The sequence below is a fragment of the Anolis carolinensis genome, chromosome 3, assembly GCF_035594765.1.
Source record: "Anolis carolinensis isolate JA03-04 chromosome 3, rAnoCar3.1.pri, whole genome shotgun sequence".
NCBI lineage: Eukaryota > Metazoa > Chordata > Lepidosauria > Squamata > Dactyloidae > Anolis > Anolis carolinensis.
The window spans coordinates 184,575,919-184,600,403 of NC_085843.1; the positions used below are offsets into that span (position 1 = coordinate 184,575,919).

The window sequence follows — 24,485 nt, forward strand, 5'->3', positions numbered from 1 at the left end:
AATAAGACATCCCCGAAAAATAAGACCTAGTAGGAGTTTTTCTGAATTGCTAAATATAAGGCCTCCCCTGAAAGTAAGACCTAGCAAAGTTTTTGTTTGGAAGCATGCCCAACGCCTGCCAAACAGAACACCAGAGCATGCAGGATTGGTAAATGTACATACCAGTTGTACATGGAAATAGTGGTAGTAACAAGAAATTCTTGATAGGATTCACAGTTTGTCTGGTTATGCTGGTTTGTGATGACAACTACTGTACAGTATATAATTAATGTTCAATTTTTTGTTCAACAATAAATGTGAATTCTTCTTCATGGAAAACTAAGACATCCCCTGAAAATATGACCTAGCATGTCTTTGGGAACAAAAATTAATATAAGACACTGTCTTATTTTCGGGGAAACACGGTATGCGATTTGAAACAAGAAATACTGTTCATGTTTTTAGTTGCAACCTACTTAACCAGATATAGATATAGTTTCAACTATATTGTGATGTTCAATAATATCTAAACCAGTGGTCCTCAACCTGTGGGTTTTGGCCTTCAACTCCCAGATATCCTAATAGCTGGAAAACTGGCTGGATTTCTGGGAGGTGTAGGCCAAAACACTTGGGGACCCACAGGTTGAGAACCAGTGATGTAAACAATGGCTCTTTAGTTGCTTTGCTAGGCTAACCTATCTACTGCTTTTACTCTGAAGCAGAGCAAACACCCTTCTAGCTGGACCACCAATTGATGTATCTGACTATCTTTAATACATTTAGCCCTCCATAACCTTGAATTCAGTATCGAAGGATTCAACCATCCATGGCATGAAATTATTCCATCCCTGCTCCCCCAAGAGTTCCAAAAAGTAAACTCTGAGGGTTGTTGTATGTCTTTCGGGCTGTGTGGCCATGTTCCAGAAGTATTCTCTCCTGATGTTTCGCCCACATCTATGGCAGGCATCCTCAGAGACTGTGAGGCATGGATAAACTTCTCTGGCCTTCCATTTAGCCCTCCAGATGGTAACTGATGTTCACAAAGCCACCAGCCTAGTAGATCAGCATTAATTTGATGCAGCTGGCCAGTTATGGCCAGAAATCCTGTGCAACAATAGATCTGTCCTGCATGAGATTCAGATCCTGGTCTACAACCAAACCCTCCATCAAAGTTCATACAGGACAATACAAATGCTACTGCTTTGTCCACATCAATGGCATCCAGTTTGCCCAGAAGGGCTAACGTTGCAACTGCACAAAAAGAAAACCTTGTATCTACTTCTCCCAATTTATCTCCAGCAAATGATCCATCCTCCTTTTGCAGCTTCTTCTTATATTCTACAATCTTATTTACATCAACAACCTAGAGACTGTCATAAAGTGTTAGAATCTGGACAGCACTAAGGGTATATAAAAGATGAGGATCATGACCTATGCTGGCATTTATTCTCCCACATTCATGTTGACATGATTTGATAAATTCCAGAATTTCTTCTTTGCTCATACGATGCAGCTGTCGCATAAGATCCATTACTGTTAATCCCCAATAAACGCCACTCATTCTTAAATATTATAATCATCTTTCTTTGTTCCATAAGCAGCTATGTAGTCTGCATGCTTTTCTAAGAACAATGTAGCTGGTGCATCATTTTTTATTATGACATCTTTTTGTGGTGTTCCCTGTGTTTGGAGCAGGAAAATGGCGACTGGTGGCAATAGCTCGAGGATACCTGCCATAGATGTGGGTGAAACATCAGAAGAGAATACTTCTAGAACATGGCCATATACCCCCGGAAAACATACAACAACCCTGTGATCCCGGCCATGAAAACCTTCAACAACACATTAAATTCCAACTATTTTGTTAGAGGAAATAAGAAGAAAAACACTATACCACACACAGAAAAATGGGATACATATCCCACTGTTGCCCTGTGACCCCAATTATCTATCACTTGAGAGATTTTCCTACAAGGAAAGGTGCCAAAATCTGGGGCTTTGTAGCTTGGGGAGGGGGCAAGTAAGGAGGAATATTTACAGAGGGAAATGTTTTACATATGAATAAAATGTTGCATTACCCCATTGCAATGTAAACATTTATCAATTGAGTAATGTTGTGTTTAGGAGGCTAGCAAGAAGATGTTCAATAGCTTACCTACTCCGCGATCATCAACTGTAGGATTGTCTATCCATCTCTGAGCTTGCTCAATTTTCCCTTCCAAGTGGACAGCTGCTTTGACAGGTCTGCTATTTGCCACAGCCCTGTTGGTTTTGGACTGCAAATTCTGAAGTGACGTGGCTATCTGCTTGGCTAAGGCTCGGGCTTCTGGAGAATCCCCCTTTCCACTGGAAAGAAGCAGAAAAACAGTTACACAAGCCATACAAATCCACTTTTTTAAACTATCAGACTGGGTTTTATATACATTAGACTCTCAGTAAACGGGCAACCATGGGGATTGGTAGATGCCGGAATAATACAATTTCTGGTTGCTTAAGATTTACTATTAAAAATAGTCCCCAACTTATACTATGCCATACCACACACTCTGTATTGACTTGATATTAATATTGAAACACAGTAATAAAAAGCAAATAAAGGCAAACTGAAGTTAATGCAACACGGTTTTACTGTTTCACTGTATTATAAAAACAGCTTTTTTATTTTAAAGTTTTGTTTCTTTGATTTCTTGCTGGGTGCTTGATTTTTCTGGTTGCTTGAGTTCTGGTTAACTAAGAATCTACTGTTATAAGCAAAGCTTAAATATAATCATTGTGCTCTTGAATATAATTAGAAACACTCTTGTCAATGACACTTGTGAAACCCATTGATATATTTAAAGTACTGTTTCTTTGACTTTCTTGCTGAGTGTTTAATTGTTCTGGTTGCTTGAGTTCTGGTTAACTGAGAGTCTACCGTTATAGGCAAAGTTTAAATATAATCATTGTGCTTTTGAATATACAGTAGAGTCTCACTTATCCAACATAAACGGGCCGGCAGAATGTTGGATAAGCAAATATGTTGGATAATAAGGAGGCATTAAGGAAAAGCCTATTAAACATCAAATTAGGTTATGATTTTACAAATGAAGCACCAAAACATTATGTTAGACAACAAATTTGGCAGAAAAGGTAGTTCAATATGCAGTAATGCTATGCAGTAATTACTGTATTTATGAATTTAGCACCAAAATATCACGATATATTGAAAACATTGACTACAAAAATGTGTTGGATAATCCAGAACGTTGGATAAGTGAGACTCCACTGTAATTAGAAACACTCGTGTTAACGACACTTAGGAAAACCCATGAATATATTTTCAAAATGGATTATTCAAAATTTGATTTAAGGGAAGCAGGTACTATAAGACATAAAAGAAAAGATTCATACCTAGTAAGATTTTACATTTGACTTGACTACTGGCAATCTATTCCTTTGAAGTTATCATCTGCCACATAAGGCCAAATGGATGCTTTAAATCTATACAATTGATGCCAAGGCTTCCTCCAAAAAATCCAACCATACTTTATTTAGTGAAGTGCAGAGAATAATCATAGAGATCTGTCCCCAGAACTAAAAGAAGCCATTGAAATCCACAAGCATGTGGACAACTTCAACAGAAAGGAGGAAACCATGAAAATTAACAAAATCTGGCTACCAGTATTAAAAAAAAAACTCCAAAATCAGAACAGTAGATAGGAAGCAACACTCTGAGGGCAGAGGAGCCCCAAGGACAGCTAATGACTCTGAACAAAGGATGCCCCCCAGGCAAGAGACAAACCTTTCAAATGCTTATTAGGGTGATTAACTGAAACATTAGCACTGGTTTCCAACTGACAAAGGACTCTTGTCACACCCTGGACTCTCCACAGATATATATTTACCTTCCTTGCCTAGTTTATCCATGCCTCACAATCTCTGAGGATGCCTGCCATAGATGTGGGCGAAACGTCAGGAGAGAATACTTCTGGAACATGGCCACACAACCCGAAAGACATACAACAACCCTGTGATCCTGGCCATAAAAGCCTTCGACAACCCATAAAATTCACATGGTTATCAGGGAATAGAATATGACCATCAAACTAACTGAAGTCTCTTATTCTGAATATGCCCACAGATTTTTTTTCTGATCTCAGGAATATTAGATGGCAAAACAAATGCAATCTTAATAAATGAAAACACGAAGTAAAGTATAAAACAAATGACTGCATTCTAAAACCAAAACAAAATGGAAGTTGATATAAACATAATACTACATACTGTTTCCGGAGGTCTGACAATTTAGCAGTCAAAGCAGAGATTTCGCCCAGGGAGCGTAGAATATCATCTCTCTCTTTGGGGTCATCACAGAGTTCTGCAATCTTCCTGGCTTCAGCCATAAGGCCTCGGATGTGCTCTTCTCCTTCACTGCCCCCGTTAGGATCTGCAAGCCAGCTCTTCGTGTAAAGAAACAAATATCAATACAGAGCTGAAAGCTCTATTTATAATAGTCGAATAGTTGTAACCCGCCTCAAGCCATGAGGAGAGGCGGGTAGGGAATAAATTATTATTATTATTATTATTATTATTATTATTATTATTATTATTATTATTATTATCATCATCATCTTTATTTAAGACAGTCAGTCTTTCCTAACCTGGCCACCTCCGGATCTTTCAGACTACCATCAACCAGCATAAAGTTATAGACTATGGCGAGAAAAGCCAACCTATATGGCCTGTAAATGTCAAGGCTAAGTCCTTTTTTGTACAACAGTAAGTGACACACAAATTGATGAGAAGAGTTTGATTAAGCAGTTTCCTATTCTGATCCAAAATAGCTGGGGGCAAAATAATGACAAAATCGTCCCTCCTCCCTCTGAAAGCATTTGGGGACAAAAAAAATCATTTTTTTCCAGGGGGTATGGTACAACTTCTGACTCCTAACAACTGCTAGTTGCCATTAATATTTGAAACACAGTATTTGAAACGAAACACCTATGTTTGTCTTTTCAACATAGGTTTTATTCTAAATTTGCAGATGGCAAAGAGAGTCTAAGATTCATAAACTGATTAAGCTGGAGTACTTTTTTGAAACATACAAAACATATTATGCCTGAATATCAAAAGCCATGTTCAGAATATACATGTACATCTTGGAAAGAAAACATGTGAAATATTTTGAGGCTAGAAACTTCATTTAAATGGAGTTTTGGTCCCCAAGCATATAGTCCTCGAGATAGATTAAGAAGGAATTATGAGTAAAACCCCAAGTCTTTCAAAGTAAATGTCCTTGTATACAGCCATTGATCAAGTCAAGGACCAGACCATGCCAGTTCCATATAGGTCCCAGACTTGATTCTGTACTAATCAGTAAATTTTGTAAAAAATACTTTCCCAAAAATTCATATTGACTGAAAAATACGTTTTGGAATGTATTCTTCTCTTTAAAAAATTGTTAACTATATTTTACCTTACACGTTTTAAAAACATTTTGGATAGTTTTTTGAAGCACCTGATATTAATAAAGACAGAATTGCACTGCAAATGTTACAGAGGTAAAACATGTCACCCCATGGGTCAAATGTACTGTTATAACAAAATAAAATATAATGTTCTGACTAAAATAAACCAAAATTAGCAAAAGAGGACCTAATCTGAGAAGAGTGTATTTCAGTTTATGAGATCCCAGCATATTTCAGAAGAATTGATGGGATCATATCATCCTTCATTTGAAATAGCACCATGAGTACCTGAGCTGCATCAATTTTCTTGGCAATTGCCTGCTTAGAGTTGGTCATGGCCTCCAGCTTGCGAGCTGCATTTTCCACTTTTGCTGTTAGTAAATCCAATCCTTGGGACACTTGCTGGGCCTTTTGCATGGCTAGTGGTGTAGCACCTTGTCCTCTGTTGTCAGCAAAGAACATAAAAGTCTGATATAAGCATTGAAACTGGAGACTTTTAACATGATCCCACATAATTCAGAATGAGTCATAGCTCTATGTAGATAGAAATTGTGGGATGCCAACAAAGATGGTTAAAAGAAAAGTGGCCTCAACCCAAACACTACTGGACATTGTAGGATTTTTTTTGCCCATACATACGTCAGCTTTCTAAAATTCCTTAATTTGACAGTTTTATTCAGATGATTTCCTTTTCCTCAAAGACGCTAACTCAAGGAAGTTGTATCCATTTGATACGTCTGAACAAGACATAATAAGACAAGGGCTTGCAAGACTATGTCCTGGTCTTTCAAAGTAAGGCAAGATATTAATTTGCTTTCTGCATGTAGAATTATAGTATGTAATAATCACATAATGCCACTGAATCACCTACTGATTAACCTATTTGTCAAAGAAGACCAGCCACTAACTGTCAATAGGTCAAAATTAAAACATAAAATTTCAAATAAACTCACATACTCAACTAGAAGATTGCTTTGAAGAGACCATAAGCCATTTTCTCCAAACCACAAGAAATGAAAAGATGAGCCTGTCTAAGCTATACAATGGGTCCATCAGAAACCTAGTTACCCATCAGTTGACCAGTGGCAAATTCCCTTGACACTCCTAACCCAGGAACCTACTCAACGTGACACAAGAACCTTCTGATAGACTCAGGAGAGTGAAAAGCCAACATAGATCAAGCATCCGAAAGCTCCTTAGAGTGTGATTGATCAAGGATATGATGATGCTTCTGTAAATATCCAAAGATCATAATACATATGCAGAGAAGTCCAGTATGTTTAGGGCCTCAGTGACCCCCAAAATTACCAAGGAATACTGAGTCAAGTCAAACTTTGCTGTCCCTTGAGTGAAAAAAGAGTGCTCTCCTGCCCAAAGTCTCTATAAACAGGATGTGAACATTCAAAACAGGCCTTCAAACTGGGACAGAGATAGTGACGTAATCAGAAGGTAAATGAGACACAAACACAATTAAATCACTTCCCTTCTCCTCACAGTGGAAGGTAGTGCACATATATAAAAGAAAGCATCTTCAAATGAACGAGAAATAACACAGACTAGAATCTGCATTAACAAGATGCAGCCTTACCATTGACTAAAAGGAATGTTGATAGATAACTCATAAGAAAAAATACTCTTTATACCTACTGAATATAAATTCACAGACTTCTTAATTTTTAGGAAAATACACTCCCCTGGAAAACTTTATCTCATGCGTAAAGCATTAAATGCTTTGAAGACGAAGAGGGTGTTTACCTAGCGCGAAGATCGGCTACTTGATCAGTCAACTGGCCGAGCATTTTACAGGTTCCAAGAATCTCTCTGCGTTCTTTGCCAGCGCACAGCTCTCCCACTTTTCCTGCTTCATCCAGGATCTGTCTTATGGCTTGTTCACCAGAGTCTCCTAGGAAGTGACAATGTGAGGACAAAGACAATGAGATTCATACATAATTGATTCACATGGAATTGCCATTTGATTCAAAAGCTATACAACACTCAACAAAGGAATGAAAGAATGAGCAGTAAGAGAAATATAATCCATCTTAATAAAACAGTGTTCCTGCAACAGGATAATATTGTTCTAGTAACAGACATGCCATTTCTGAGGATTAAGCATAATGCTTGTCACTGAACGTTAATATATATTATGGTGGAAGTGATATGTCATCTTCTTTTATTCTTTTGAATAAGCAAGTACATACAGAGTTTCAAATATATTTAGAAACATTACTATTGTTGTAATTATCTAATTTAAAAAGAAAAATCCCTTAAACGCTTTCAAAGCTTAGAAGAAAACAACCAGGGAAGGAGATATACGCATATAATAAATTAAATTCAAAAACAGATTGCATTTAATTCAGGTAGCTAAATGTTTGAGCCCTGAGCAGTGAACATATGATGAATTCCCTTTCATACATCATGATGTACAGAGACAGAAGGTATGCACCTCAAATTATTGTGTAATGTGCCTCTAGAGTCCGCACTCCATTGTTTGTATTCAACTTCACTGAAATGTCATTCCTCAGTGTTCCTATTTTACTGATTACATTGTATATAACCATTTGCCTTACTGGTTGTTAAAAGCTTAGACCGGGTGCCTTTTTGGATGCACAACAATGGCTTTGAAATGCCTTGAAAAAAGTGGGCACTTTTATCATGTGTGGTGGTCATGTAAAAAGGCCCAGAAAGACTGGGCACAAATACATACCATTATAGAAGAAATGGTTAAAGTCAAATTTGAAATGAAACCTGAACTATATCTGCTTAGAATGTTAGATGAGCAACTTAATAGAAAATGAGAAAAGTTATTGCTATACATGACAATGGCAGCAAGAATTACCTACACTCAAAGGTGGATAGTCTAATAATTCCATCATAAGGCTTATGAAAATAAGCGAACTTGAGGAAATGGACAAACCTACTACATTGATTAAGGAGAAATCTCTAACAAACTTTAAGAAAGACTGGGGTCCATTTATTGTGTTCCTCAAGTAAAAACGAGGCCAAATCTCCATCCCTTTTTGGGGGCAGCAGTGCTAGAAGTGTGTTATTAAGTAAGTTCAGATCCTACTTACTTATCTGACCTCATCTCCTCATACCAACCTATCTGAACATTAAGATCTTCTAGCGAGGCCCTCCTCTCGTAGCTGCAACCATCGCAAATGTGGTTGGCGGTGATGAGAGAGGGCCTTCTTGGTGGCCGCTCCAACTCTTTGGAGGCTAAAACAGCTCCTTCCCTGACATCTTTTACAAATCAGCTAAAGATCTTTCTGTTAAAGCAAGCTTTTGATGAAAACTCAGCTGTAATGACAGGAAGGCTAACTTTTATTGAGTTGCGCTAATGTTACCATCTGACTTGTTGAGTTGCCTGCAATAACTGTATTAGACAAATGTTTTTAAATATGTGTATTTATTTCTTATTGTAAATAGTTTTTATAGATTATTTTAAGTATCTATATTGTTTTGTATTGTCTTTTATATAATGTTGTGAGCTGCTCTGGGTCCCATTTAGGGAGATAAGTGGGATATAAATAAAGATTTATTACATTATTATTATTATTATTATTATTATTATTATTATTAATAATAATATTATGTGAGAAAGGACATACCAATGGTTCCTTTTCACTAAATGCGTATAGAAAACTGAGAGAATATAACCACCAGACAGAGAACGTACAAGCCCTTAGATTAGATCATGTAGACTTGTATTACTTGTATTTATTGGGGTTTTTATGTCTAGCATGTAATAATATTACTCTAGAAAAGATATTTTTAATCTTTTGTTATTGTAGATGTTGTTTTGTTTTTTGGTTTTTTATGTAGATTTTGTTTTAATCTGGGTAAATAAAAATGTAATTAAAAATGCCTTGGCTGAAATCCTTATCAACCATGAATGCCATTTCCTTTAGCAGTAAATTCAGTTGATGCCTGCCAATAGGTCTGCAGTCAAGACAGTGCTACCAAGAAATAAGAAAGAGGTGTCAACACACTCAGGACAGCTCTAAAGAGTGGAGAAGAGAGGAGTACATAGACTGCTTGGCAAGCACGACCTCTGGAATAACGAACAAGAGCACTCCTGTTAGGAGGGATAATACAATACGACATTTTGTTCCAAGTCCAACTTATATAACTGGACAACAAACCTGTTAACTAACACAGAGTGTATATACACTGCATAGCATTGTAGTCTACCTTTTAGAATCCAGGGACTGATAGTTTGACATAATGTTTAGAATTCTCTGCTAATGAGGGCTAGTGTTTTAATTCAGAAAGGTGCACAATAGTTCCCTGGCAGTGAATTCTAAGTAACACACCAAATCATAAATCCTAGGATTCTTTAGGATGGAGGCATGTGGATGCTATGCCAATTAAAAGTAATATCTAACAACAATTTTGTGCACTATAGATGCATTACTAGAAACATCAACAACTGTGGAAAGAGATGCAAAATTTGTATCTCATCTATAAATACAGATCAGCCAAGACACTAACAGTTGGTTGAACAGATGAACTTCTGGAATTTAGGGAGAAAAAGAAATTCATGGTATATAAAAGGTTTCCCAGACCTTATCCTGGGATTCCAAAAAAACTCAATTCCAGCCAACTATGAAAATACGCATCACCCATGGAATTATACATTACAAAACCACCTTTGGGAAAATAATTCCGTCACCACCACTTGGTGGACACTTTCTACATACTCCTACAGATGTTTAGGGCCGGGTCCCTCCAAGAAAAATATGAAGTAACCAGAAAGCTACCAAAGTAACCAAGGAACTCAAAACCCTGGAATCTGTAATTCACCCGGGATTGCAGAACTACTTGATCTTGAAAACAAAATCTGTTTTGGATCCAACAAGCTGGGTGTGTAAAGCAATTCACCAATTCTGGCAACCAGTCACCAAAAGCCAGAAAGGCACACATCTTTTGAGCTGAAATAAGCCTCTTTCAAATGCCACATTCAACACACAAGGAGAACATTAACTCCATGTCTACATTATCCACTACCTAAGGAGGGCAGTAGTCTGAATAGAATAACTTTCAATATCTGTGGAGATTCTCCATGCAGTTTCAAACCATCAAGGTGATTCCATCATCCTCCATATGGGAGAGCAAGAGAAGGTGGCAGGGCTAGCATACTCCTTCAATTTGCAAGCTACTTAGACACTGAGACACATGCTACTTCTTAGACACATGCTACTTAGACACATGCTACTTCTGCCAACCTAGTAGTTCAAAAACATGCCAATGTGAGTAGATAAATAGATACTGCTCTGGCGGGAAGGTAACGGCGCTCCATGCAGTCATGCCAGCCACATGACCTTGGAGATGTCTACGGACAATGGAGGCTATTCGGCTTAGAAATGGAGATGAGCACCAACCCCCAGAGTCAGACATGACTGGACTTAACGTCAAGGGGAAACCTTAACCTGTACACTGAGAAAACCTACCAAACATACTGAACCTAATGTATAAGTCAATGGCAGGTTTGGGAGCCAAAACAGCATAATCAAACCAAGACAAAGAAACCAGCAGTGACTTCAGAATATACAGAGTTACACTCTTGAATGTTTATTTAGGACATGTTTCTTAACATTAGCACTAGGCTGGTACAATCATAAATATGAAACACCTTTCCAAAATGAACAGCAATACTAGACTACTAATTTAGAACTGTCTCAACTAAAGAATCTGGATGACTTCATAAAATAAGCAAAGCTTTCCAAACCACTTAGCATAGAGTCAATTTGTTTTATATTAATATTTTAAAGAATATTAAGAGTCTAAAAGCTTCCATTCTAAGCTTCTAACATTAAAAGGTATTTCATGGCCATGTGAATGCAGTAACTGAGCAATCACAGCATTGTGACCTGGGATTTATAATCCAGTGTAATAATATAATATAATAATAAAACTTTATTTATATACCGCTCTATCTCCCCAGAGGGACTCAGGGCGGTTTCCAACATGAATGAGAAACAACATACAATAACTTAACACAGCAAAATAAACACATCGTTAAAACAAGACAAAGTGGGGGCCTGCCTGATCTCTTTAGGAATGGCGTTCCAGAGCCGGGGGGCCACTACCGAGAAGTCCCACTCTCTTGTCCCCACCAGTCATGCTTGGGACAGCAGTGGGAGCAAAAGGAGGGCCTCCCCAGTAGATCTCAAAGCCCGTACCGGTTCATAGGAGGAGATGTGATCATGGAGATAGGCAGGGCCCGAGCCACATAGGGCTTTATAGGTCAATACCTGCACCTTGAATTGGGCCCGGCAGCTTGTCGGCAGCCAATGGATCTGCTTTAATAGGGGCATTGTGTACCTAAAATCTCAGTTTTTCTTTTGCTAATAAATATTTTTAAAAACCCCAGTCTTCAGAGGTTCAAAGATAATCTTGAGTTAATCTCAGTGAATCTTAGAAGTTGGGAGAAGTAATAAGAATTAAAGTTGTGTGTGGAACCCGTTTTCCTTCATTACATTCGTTCTTTCGTGACTTTCGTTCCTTTGAAAACACGTAACGGGAAACAAAAATCAGCTTGACACGAAATCAAGCAGGAGCTGATCCCAGATCCTCGCTTGCTTTTTATGAGCAGCCTCCTTGCCCTGGAGACAGTGTGTGTGGGGCATCCAGCCTCCCTGCAGGAGAGTGCCTCCTCTAGAGTAAGAAACAGAACTTGCTGTTGTGACTCAGCTGGAGCCTCAAAATGACTCTGATGGGGATTATGGAATTCAGGTTCAGAGTGTCCCTGTTGTAGAAGATGAGGAACAGGGAGTTTTTCCCACAGCAGGAATAGTGTTGATGATACTGAAACTAGCCTGGTGTAAATTGACTCAGAAAAGGAGGACAGTTCTCAGTCTGATAGCAAGCAGATTGACGCTAACGAGCTGGCTGCCCTTGATGAAACAGAATCTTTAGATCGAGCTGGCCGTTTGGAATTCAGGGTTCAAAGGAGTGTGAGAATAGCAAACAAAAAGGAGGTCACAGGCGCAAGAAATGCTTTCATGCTTTGCAAAGGGTATTAAAACAGTGTGTTCGGAGACAAATCTTTGTCAAAGCAACTTCTCGCTCAAGCCAAGAAACAAACTCTCATTTTCCTGGATTATCTTGCAGCCTTTGTGTGTTCATGTTCATGGGACTTTGTCATGCTCTAATGGGACCTTGTTTATTCCTTATGATTTCTTGGAATATTCTTTGAAGCCTTGTTTTGTAACAATCTTTTGGAACTTTACTTTTGCTTTTAAAGAACCATTTATTTGAAACTAGCCTGAGGTGCAACACTTGCATCCTTGCCTTGGAGAATGTGTGTGTGGCTTGCAGCGAGCACCTCTTCTCTAGAAACAGGTAAGAAGTGTCCTTAAAGCACGCATCAGTGTCTGCAACTGAGCACCTCTCCTCTAGAGTAGAAACAGCTTAAATGTCTATGGTGGGAATGGGAGCCTGGGAAGCCCTCCCCATAATAGGTCGATAGAAAATGGATCTTTTGGCATCTCAAAGCAAAACCAGATATCTGCCCTCCTGATTTTGGGAGGCTCCCAAAAAACAAATTGGGGCCCGCACCGAAGGTCAGGACACAAAATGGGTCAAGGTTTACCCCAAAAATACAACCCTAATAGGAATAAGCAGAGTTTTCAGTAGTTGTGATGAGTCATGGGCCATGTAGTCCCGTTCCTGGCACTGTTGTGCTAGATGAAGAGGAAAACTGGGGTTTTTCACCGTTTCAGTCAGAATTGGAACTTTCCCAGCCAGATTTGGAAACCTTGCACCTGCAAGAGATTTGTCTTCCAGAAGTCTGTCAAACAAGCCCTGAACCTAAATCTCCTACGTTTTCTCGCCATGAGTTTTGTAAACAACAGAGGGGAGTTCAAGCGGCCTCTCGCAGGAGTGCGAGGATAGCTGCTAAGCATTCAGCTGATTAAGTCTGCTTTCCATGGGAAACTTTAAGGAGTCACACATCTGGACTCAGAGAATAGCTTTCGTTTCTGGTTCTCCAGAGAACTGCTCTTTGGCGGGAAAACGGGACCCTATTTAGGTGTTTTACCCACAAAGGGATCTTGCGGAGTCAATTCGTCAGCTACCGGAGTAGCGTGTGTGGACAGCTACTCCGTTTCCAAGCCTCGTTCCTGTTTCAAGCCTTGTTCCCGATTTCAAGCCTTCGTTTCCAGCCTTGTTTTACTCTCCGGATCTTGTCTTGTTTTCCGGACCTCGCCAAGTAATTCCACGGATCCTATTCTTGCTCCTCGTTTCCTTGCTGCCTCGAATCAAGCCTTGTGTTTCAAGAATCAAGTTATTTCCTAGCCTTGCTCAAGTTCATGGACTAAGGACCTTGTCATCTCCCCTCACTTGCTTGGCAAGTGAGTGTTTCGGTTATTGGATTACAACTTTGGACCTTAATATTTCATATTGGACATTGCTTCTTTGGACTAATTTTGACCTTTCCTGAAAGGTCTACTCCTGGACTAATTTATACGCTTGCTTTTATTAACTTTACATATTTCCTTAATAAAGATATTAGATAGATTCTGGCCTCTGTGTATGGTTATTGGTGCTCTGCTGCCTGGGTCGTGACAGTTTGACTCCGCCACCCTAAGCACCAATTAACCTAGGCCAGAATGTCTACCGGAGCCGGGCCGGGTGGCCAACCGATCAGCTACACCATCGACAAGGATGAGGTGGACCGGATCCGTGATAAGCTCAATGCGCAGGATGGGGAAATAAAGGGTTTGAAGGAACGCGGAATCCGTCTCCCGGCCATGGCGTTGCCAACCAAGTTTTCTGGAGAAGCTTCTAAGGTTCATGTTTTCCGTCGTCAATGCCAGGCTTATCTAGAGGCCCGTGCTGCCGAGTTTCCCCAAGAAGACATCAAGGTGGCGTGGGTTTACAGTCTCCTAGACGGGCCAGCGGCCAACTGGGCGACGGCACTGTTCGACCAAGCCTCCCCACATCTAAGGTAAGCGCAACACTTCTTGGACCACCTTAAGGAGACCTGGGGAATCGAGGACAATTTGGAGGCAGCCGGCCACAAACTCCGGCGCCTCTCCCAAGGGGACAGACCCTTGTCCCAGTACATAGCCGAGTTCCGAGTGCTGGCCCACAACACCGGATGGAACGATGTAGCCCTTAGAGGACAATTTCGGGAGGGCCTCAACATTGAGATGCTGGAAGAAATCTCCAAGGTGGATCCTCCCCACTCTCTTGAAGCACTCATTGATCAATGTTTACGAGCTGAAGTCATGCTTGCCAACAGAAAACAATGGGTCCGAGGCCAGAGCGGTAGAGCTGGGGTGAAACCTCCCGCTCCCACCGGCGTCCAGCCGCGCCCAGTATGGAGACCCCCGCCACCAGCCCCATACCCCAGAGGGAGCGAGGAGGTGCCGATGCAGTTGGGCAATGTGCATCCCAGATTAGATGCCGCCGAGAAGGCCCGCCGCCAACGCCTAAATCTCTGTTGGTACTGCGGAAACGGGGGCCACTTCGCCAGAGAATGCCCAGCCAAAGGGAAGCCCGCCGCCCGTCTGGCGGCGGCGTCCTCCACGGAGACGAAGACGTCTGAGGCGGCTGGCGCACAGCCGGCGGGGGAAGCCAGCGACCGGGCGTAGAGAGGCTCGCCAACCCAGTCAAAAAACCCACTCAAGAGCCGCCAACCGGGGTCCTGTGTGATGACCCATGGGCCTTGTAGTCCTGCTCAGGACATTGTAATTCCTGATGAGGAGGAAAACTTGGGTTTTTTACCTTCCCAGTCAGAACTGGTTTCCCCTCAGCCAGATCTTTCCCAGGCAGATCTGGGAACCTTGCACCTGCAAGAAAGTTGTCTCCCAGAAGTATGTCAAACAACCCCAGAGCCTACTTCTCCCGTGTTCTTGCGCCGGGAGTTTTGTAAACAACAGAGAAGTTTGGAATCAGCTTCGCGCAGGAGTGCGAGGATTGCAGCTAAGAATGTGGCCAATTAAGACTGCTTCTCGTGAGAATCTTTGGGGAGTCTCACATCTGGTCTCAGAGTTTAGCTTTCGGTTCTGATTCCCAGAGAACTGCTTCGGCGGGAAAGTTAGACTCTATTTAGGTGTTTTACCCGCGTAGTAACTTCGCGGAGTCAATTCGTCAGCCTACGGAGCGAGTTGTGTCTGGACAGCGCGCTCCGATTCAAGCCTCGCTCCTGCTCAAGCCTTGCCCTGCTTTCCAGCCTTCGCCTTGCTTCCCAGCCTTGTTTACCAACGGACTTCGCCTTGTTGCCCAGGACCAATCCTTGCCTTGTTCCACGGATTTTACCAAGTTATTCCACGGACCTTGTTCTTGTTCCTAGTTACCTTGTTCCACGTTTTAAGCCTTGTTTCAAGTATCAAGTTATTTCCTAGCCTTGCTCAAGTTTATGGACTAAAGGACCTTGTCATCTCCCCTCACTTTGCCTGGCAAAGTGAGTGTTTCGGTTATTGGATTACAACTTTGGACCTTAATATTTCATATTGGTCATCGCTTTTTTGGACTAATTTAGACCTTTCCTGAAAGGTCTGCTTTTGGACTATTTCATATACTTGCTTTTATTAACTTTATATATTCCTTCAATAAAGATATTAGTTAGATTCTGGCCTCTGTGTTTGGTTATTGGTGCCTTTGCAACCTGGGTCGTGACAGTTTGACTCCGCCACCCATAAGCACCAATTAACCAAGGCCAGAATGTCTACCGGAACCGTGCCGGGTGGGCAGCCGCTTACCTACACCATCGACAAGGATGAGGTGGATCGCATCCGCGACAGACTCAACGCCCAGGATGGAGAAATAAAGGGCTTGCGGGAGCGCGGAATCCGCCTCCCGGCCATGGCGTTGCCTACCAAGTTTACTGGAGAAGCTTCTAAGGTTCATGTTTTCCGTCGCCAATGTCAAGCTTATCTAGAGGCCCGTGATGCCGAGTTTCCCCAAGAAGACATCAAAGTGGCGTGGGTTTACAGTCTTCTAGACGGGCCAGCGGCCAATTGGGCGACGGCACTGTTCGACCAAGCCTCTCCACACCTAAGATCAGCGCAACACTTCTTGGACCACCTCAAGGAGACTTGGGGAATCGAGGACAATTTGGAGGCAGCCGGTCACAAACTCCGTCGCCTTTTCCAAGGAGACAGACCAATGTCTCAGTATATAGCCGAGTTCCGAGTGCTGGCCCACAACACCGGCTGGAACGATGTAGCCCTCAGAGGACAATTCCGGGAGGGTCTCAACATTGAAATGCTGGAAGAAATCTCCAAGGTGGATCCTCCCCAGACCCTCGAGGCACTCATTGATCAATGTTTACGGGCTGAAGTCATGATTGCCAACAGGAAACAGTGGGTTCGAGGCCAGGGCAGTAGAGCCGGGGCAAAACCCCCCGCTCCCACCAGCGTTCAGCCACGTCCAGTGTGGAGACCCCCACCGCCAACCCCATACCCCAGAGGAGGCGAGGAGGTGCCGATGCAGTTGGGCAATGTGCGTCCCAGACTGGATGCCGCCGAGAAGGCCCGTCGTCAACGCTTTAACCTCTGTTGGTACTGCGGGAATGGGGGCCACTTCGCCAGAGAGTGCCCAGCCAAAGGGAAGCCTGCCGCCCGTCTTGCGGCGGCGTCCTCCACGGAGACGAAGGCGTCTGAGCCGACTGGCACACAGCCGGCGGGGGAAGCCAACGACCGGGTGTAGAGAGGCTCGCCAACCCGGTCAAAAAATCTATTCAAGAGCCGCCAACCGGGGTCCTGTTCCTTCTCGTGGTCACATTATGGTCAGCAAAAAGGGGACCCGTCATGATCCACGCCATGATAGACTCTGGAGCTACCAACAATTTCATTGATAGAGAGTATGCCGACTCTCTGGGATTACAATATCATGATTTCAAGAATGCCCGTGTGGTGCAAGCCATAGACGGCCGCCCCCTCAAGACGGGCCCCGTAAGTCAGTGGTCGGAACCCACCAGGATGTGGATAAGGGAACATATGGAAGAGATTTCCTTCTTTGTTACCGAGGTTCCCCATTTCCCTGTGATTTTGGGAATCCCATGGCTGACTCTCCACGACCCTAACATCTCCTGGTCCAACAGAGAACTGCAGTTTGCTTCACCGTATTGCCAAAACCATTGCCTCGTAGCCAAGGTCTGCCATGCCACAGACACCGAGCCCATCATCACCTTGCCAAAGAAGTACTCCGAGTATTGGGATGTATTCAATGAGAAAGAAGCCGAAAAATTACCCCCACATAGACCTTATGACTGTGCCATTGACTTGGTGGAGGGGGCCCCGATCCCGCGAGGGCATCTCTACTCCCTGACCGAACCAGAGCAAGAAGCTCTCAGGGAATTCATAGAGACAAACCTTCGCAAGGGATTCATCAGACCCTCTCAATCCCCAGCCGCCTCCCCAGTGATGTTTGTGAAGAAGAAGTCAGGGGAACTACGCTTGGTGGTGGACTACAGAGCATTGAACAATATCACCAAGCGGAACAGCTATCCCCTGCCCTTAATCTCGGATCTACTGGATCGGCTTCGAGGAGCCAAGGTTTACACCAAGCTGGATCTTCGGGGGGCTTACAACTTAGTTCGCATCAGGGAAGGGGACGAGTGGAAGACCGCCTTCCAGACCAAATTCGGATTATTCGAGTCCCGAGTTATGAATTTCGGTTTATGCGGAGCTCCCGCAACGTTCCAGCATTTTGTCAATGACATTTTTCAGGACTATCTAGACAGGTTCTTGATAATCTACCTGGACGATTTTTTGGTGTTTTCTAGATCACAATCAGAACATGAGAACCACGTCAAAATGGTGTTACAACGACTGCGGGATCATGGACTTTATGCCAAGCTGGAAAAATGCGCCTTTGATCTACAAGAGGTAGATTTCCTTGGTTACCGCATCTCGCCTCTAGGGCTTTCCATGGATCCAGCCAAGGTTTCAGCAGTATTGGAATGGCGGGCGCCAACTAACAAGAAAGAGGTGCAGCGTTTCTTGGGGTTCGCGAACTATTACCGCAAGTTCATTCCAGATTTTGCCCGCTGGTCCGACCCCATCACTAGCTGCATCCGTGGAAAGCAGCCTTTCCGCTGGACTGATCAAGCAGAGAAAGGGTTCCAGCAACTAAAGAAACTATTCACCTCCCAGCCAATTCTACAGCACCCAAATCCTGGAACCCCTTTCGTTGTGCAAGCGGACGCCTCTGATGTGGCAATTGGGGCTGTACTCTTACAACCGGTGGGAGATCACCTCCATCCCTGTGCCTTTTACTCTCGTCAACTAACCACACCAGAGAGGAATTACACCATTTGGGAAAAAGAACTACTGGCCATAAAGGCAGCCTTTGAAACTTGGAGACATTGGCTAGAAGGGGCCAAATTTCCCATTGAAGTCCATACTGATCATCGTAATCTAGAACATCTAAGAACTGCCCGCAAACTGAATCAGAGGCAGCAACGTTGGGCTTTATTCTTCGAACGTTTCAACTTCCAGATTCATTACGTGACCCCAGCCCAGACCAAGCAAGCAGACGCCCTGTCACGTAAACCGGAATACGCTGCAGGACGTAAGGAGACCTTTGAATCCCAACTATTACAACCCGAGAACTTTGCCACGCTCACAGTGGGGAACACCAAATCCATTTCCATTGGTTCAACTTCCTCTACTCCAGGACCCATCTGTGCTCAAGAAATCAGGGCTAGTCAGCAAGCAGATGCCTGGGCGCAGGACCAACTTCGCCAAGGTCTGCATTTTCCCTTTTCGCTTAAAGATGGGCTGCTTTGCTATAGAAATCATGTTTATATCCCACCCGGACCGGGCAGGGAAAAAGCGCTTCGTCTGTGTCATGACTGCAAACCAGCAGGACACTTCGGACTATTTAAAACCATGCATCTGATCCTAAGGGATTTTTGGTGGCCCAAGATCCGCAAGGATGTGGAAAAATATGTCAACACCTGCCCAGTATGTCAGCGCTCCAAGATAAGAAGGGAGAAGCCCTCAGGGCTTTTACACCCCCTTCCTACCCCATCTCGCCCATGGGAAATAATTTCTGCGGATTTCATCACTGACCTACCACCTTCCTGTGGATTCACCACGATCTTAGTGGTGGTGGACCTTTTCACCAAGTTAGCCCATTTCATTCCCTGCGAAGGCCTCCCCACGGCCAAAGAGACTGCGGATCTATTCCTTCAACATGTTTTCAGACTACATGGATTGCCCAAGAGTTTAGTCACAGACCGTGGATCTCAATTCACCTCTCGTTTTTGGAAGGCACTACAAAAACTATTGGGCATAGACTCTCGCTTATCTTCAGCTCATCATCCCCAAACAGATGGGCAAACGGAGCGCACCAATGCCACTTTGGAGCAGTATCTTCGCTGTTACGTAAACTACCAACAGGACAATTGGGCTTCTCTGTTACCACTGTCTGAGTTTGCCTACAACAATGGAGTTCAAGCTTCTACAAAAGAAACGCCGTTCTTTGCAAACTACGGCTTCCATCCACGTTTCTTTCCCCCTGTCATTGAAACTTCAGAAGTTCCCGCAGCAGAGGATTGGCTGCAGGAACTCACAGCGGTGCAACAACTTTTGCTCCAGCAACTGGACCAAGCCAAGGAGGACTATAAACGCCACGCTGACAAACACCGCCAGCCGGGCCCCGAAATCAAGGTAGGAGAACGGGTTTTTCTGTCCACTCGCTTTCTGCCCTCCCACCGCCCTTGCCGGAAGTTAGATGCCCGTTTCATTGGCCCCTATCCAGTGGTGGCGCAATTAAACCCCGTGACTTTCAAACTCCAACTTCCGCGTTCAATGCGCATTCACCCAGTGTTTCACCGTTCCCTGCTCCTTCCGGCGGATGGTGTGCGTCCTGATACAGACCAACCGGCCCCCCCTCCTGTTTTGATGAATGGGGAGGAGGAGTTCGAGGTTGAGGACATTTTGGATTCTCGCTTTCATCGCCGCCGCCTACAATATCTCATTGACTGGGTGGGTTTTGGCCCTGAGGAACGCTCTTGGGAAGACGCCTCCACAGTCCATGCTCCTGATCTAACCCGCCGCTTTCATCAGACCTATCCCGCCAAGCCGCGACCTCGCGCCTCGGGGAGAGGGCCCCAGTTTGGGAGGGGCCTTGAGGAGGGGGATAGTGTGATGACCCATGGGCCTTGTAGTCCTGCTCAGGACATTGTAATTCCTGATGAGGAGGAAAACTTGGGTTTTTTACCTTCCCAGTCAGAACTGGTTTCCCCTCAGCCAGATCTTTCCCAGGCAGATCTGGGAACCTTGCACCTGCAAGAAAGTTGTCTCCCAGAAGTATGTCAAACAACCCCAGAGCCTACTTCTCCCGTGTTCTTGCGCCGGGAGTTTTGTAAACAACAGAGAAGTTTGGAATCAGCTTCGCGCAGGAGTGCGAGGATTGCAGCTAAGAATGTGGCCAATTAAGACTGCTTCTCGTGAGAATCTTTGGGGAGTCTCACATCTGGTCTCAGAGTTTAGCTTTCGGTTCTGATTCCCAGAGAACTGCTTCGGCGGGAAAGTTAGACTCTATTTAGGTGTTTTACCCGCGTAGTAACTTCGCGGAGTCAATTCGTCAGCCTACGGAGCGAGTTGTGTCTGGACAGCGCGCTCCGATTCAAGCCTCGCTCCTGCTCAAGCCTTGCCCTGCTTTCCAGCCTTCGCCTTGCTTCCCAGCCTTGTTTACCAACGGACTTCGCCTTGTTGCCCAGGACCAATCCTTGCCTTGTTCCACGGATTTTACCAAGTTATTCCACGGACCTTGTTCTTGTTCCTAGTTACCTTGTTCCACGTTTTAAGCCTTGTTTCAAGTATCAAGTTATTTCCTAGCCTTGCTCAAGTTTATGGACTAAAGGACCTTGTCATCTCCCCTCACTTTGCCTGGCAAAGTGAGTGTTTCGGTTATTGGATTACAACTTTGGACCTTAATATTTCATATTGGTCATCGCTTTTTTGGACTAATTTAGACCTTTCCTGAAAGGTCTGCTTTTGGACTATTTCATATACTTGCTTTTATTAACTTTATATATTCCTTCAATAAAGATATTAGTTAGATTCTGGCCTCTGTGTTTGGTTATTGGTGCCTTTGCAACCTGGGTCGTGACATCCTGTTTCTTCTAGTGGTCACCTTGTGGTCAGCAAAAAAAGGACCCGTCATGGTCCATGCCATGATAGACTCCGGAGCCACCAACAATTTCATTGATAGAGAGTATGCCGACTCTCTGGGATTACAATATCATGACTTCAAGAATGCCCGTGTGGTGCAAGCCATCGATGGCCGTCCCCTCAAGACGGGTCCCGTAAGCCAGTGGTCGGAACCCACCAGAATGTAGATAAGGGAACATATGGAAGAGATTTCCTTCTTTGTTACCGAGGTTCCCCATTTCCCTGTGATTTTGGGAATTCCATGGCTGACACTTCACGACCCAAGCATCTCCTGGTCCAACAGAGAACTGCAGTTTGCTTCAAAATATTGCCAAAACCATTGCCTTGTAGCCAAGGTCTGCCATGCCACAGACACTGAACCCATTATCACCTTGCCCAAGAAGTACTCAGAGTATTGGGATGTATTCAATGAAAAGGAAGCCGAGAGATTACCCCCACATAGACCTTATGACTGTGCCATTGACTTGGTGGAGGGGGCCCCGATCCCGCGAGGACATCTCTACTCCCTGACTGAACCGGAGCAAGAAGCTCTCAGGGAGTTTATAGAGACAAACCTTCGCAAGGGATTCATCAGACCCTCTCAATCCCCAGCCGCCTCCCCAGTGATGTTTGTGAAAAAGAAGTCAGGGGACTTACGCTTGGTGGTGGACTATAGAGCATTGAACAATATCACTAAGCGGAACAGCTATCCCCTGCCCTTAATCTCGGACCTACTAGACCGACTTCGAGGAGCCAAGGTCTACACCAAACTGGATCTTCGGGGGGCTTATAATCTAGTTCGCATCAGAGAAGGGGACGAGTGGAAGACCGCCTTCCAGACTAAATTCGGATTATTCGAGTCCCGAGTTATGAATTATGGATTATGTGGAGCTCCCGCAACGTTCCAGCATTTTGTCAATGACATCTTTCAGGATTATCTAGATCGGTTCTTGATCATCTACCTGGACGATTTTTTGGTGTTTTCTAGATCACAATCAGAACATGAGAACCACGTCAGAATGGTATTACAACGATTGCGGGATCATGGACTTTATGCCAAGCTGGAAAAATGCACTTTTGATCTACAAGAGGTAGATTTCCTGGGGTACCGCGTCTCGCCACTAGGGCTCTCCATGGACCCGGCAAAGGTTTCAGCAGTATTGGAATGGCGGGCGCCAACCAACAAAAAAGAGGTGCAACGATTCTTGGGGTTCGCGAACTATTACCGCAAGTTCATTCCAGATTTTGCCCGCTGGTCTGACCCAATCACCAGCTGCATCCGTGGGAAACAGCCCTTCCGCTGGACAGATCAAGCAGAGAAAGGGTTCCAGCAACTAAAGAAATTATTCACGTCTCAGCCAATCCTTCAGCACCCAGATCCTGAAACCCCATTTGTCGTGCAGGCGGACGCCTCCGATGTGGCAATTGGGGCTGTACTCCTACAACCAGGGGGAGATCATCTTCATCCTTGTGCCTTTTATTCCCGTCAATTGACCACACCAGAGAGAAATTACACCATTTGGGAAAAGGAACTATTGGCCATAAAGGCAGCCTTTGAAACCTGGAGGCATTGGTTAGAAGGGGCCAAATTTCCCATTGAAGTCCATACTGATCATCGGAATCTGGAGCATCTAAGAACTGCCCGCAAGCTTAATCAGAGGCAACAACGCTGGGCTTTATTCTTTGAACGTTTTAACTTCCAAATTCATTATGTAACCCCAGCCCAGACCAAGCAAGCAGATGCTCTGTCGCGGAAACCGGAATACGCTGCAGGGCGCAAGGAGACCTTTGAGTCCCAGCTGCTACAACCCGAGAACTTTGCCACGCTCACAGTGGGAAACACCAAATCCACTCCCATTGAATCAACTCCCTCTACCCCAGGGCCCCTTTGTGCTCAGGAAATCAGGGCTAGTCAGCAAGCAGATGCCTGGGCACAGGATCAACTTCGCCAAGGGCTACATTTTCCCTTTTCGCTTAAGGATGGGCTACTTTGCTATAGAAATCATGTTTACATCCCCCCAGGGCCGGGCAGGGAAAAAGCACTTCGTCTGTGTCATGACTGCAAGCCAGCAGGGCATTTCGGACTATTCAAAACCATGCATTTGATCCTAAGAGATTTCTGGTGGCCCAAGATCCGCAAGGATGTGGAAAAATATGTCAACACCTGCCCAGTATGCCAGCGCTCCAAGACAAGAAGGGAAAAGCCCTCAGGGCTTCTACATCCCCTCCCTACCCCATCTCGCCCATGGGAAATAATTTCTGCGGATTTTATCACCGATCTACCACCTTCCTGTGGATTCACCACGATCCTAGTGGTGGTGGACCTTTTTTCCAAGTTAGCCCATTTCATTCCCTGTGATGGCCTTCCCACGGCCAAAGAGACTGCAGATCTATTCCTCCAACATGTTTTCAGATTGCATGGATTGCCCAAGAGTTTGGTCACAGACCGTGGGTCCCAATTCACCTCTCGTTTCTGGAAAGCACTACAAAAACTATTGGGCATAGACTCTCGTTTATCTTCGGCTCACCATCCCCAAACGGATGGGCAAACTGAGCGCACCAATGCCACTTTGGAACAATACCTTCGCTGTTATGTGAACTACCAACAGGACAATTGGGCTTCCCTGAGTTTGCCTACAACAATGGGGTCCAGGCTTCAACTAAAGAAACCCCGTTCTTTGCAAACTACGGCTTCCATCCACGTTTCTTCCCCCCAGTCATTGAAACCTCAGAAGTTCCCGCAGCAGAGGACTGGCTGCAGGAACTCACAGCGGTGCAACAACTTTTGCTCCAGCAACTGGACCAAGCCAAGGAGAACTATAAACGCCACGCTGACAAACATCGCCAGCCGGGCCCCGAAATCAAGGTAGGAGACCGGGTTCTTCTGTCCACTCGTTTTTTGCCCTCCCATCGCCCTTGCCGGAAGTTAGATGCCCGTTTC

General features: G+C 44.1%; 1 protein-coding gene and 1 pseudogene across 2 annotated transcripts in view; both read right to left on the bottom strand.

Annotated features, from left to right (window-relative positions):
- The window catches only part of vcl (vinculin), a 117,629-nt gene that overhangs the window by 28,699 nt on the left and 64,445 nt on the right, over positions 1-24,485 (bottom strand). For both annotated transcript variants that reach the window (XM_003223117.4, XM_003223116.4), the window contains exons 8-11: positions 7,182-7,329; positions 5,715-5,868; positions 4,243-4,418; positions 2,135-2,325 (exon numbers count right to left, since the gene is read on the bottom strand). In XM_003223117.4, coding sequence (XP_003223165.2) covers positions 2,135-2,325; positions 4,243-4,418; positions 5,715-5,868; positions 7,182-7,329 — 669 coding nt within the window. The remainder of the gene's footprint in view (positions 1-2,134; positions 2,326-4,242; positions 4,419-5,714; positions 5,869-7,181; positions 7,330-24,485) is intronic.
- On the bottom strand, positions 583-2,108 carry LOC103279409 (geranylgeranyl transferase type-2 subunit beta-like; annotated as a pseudogene).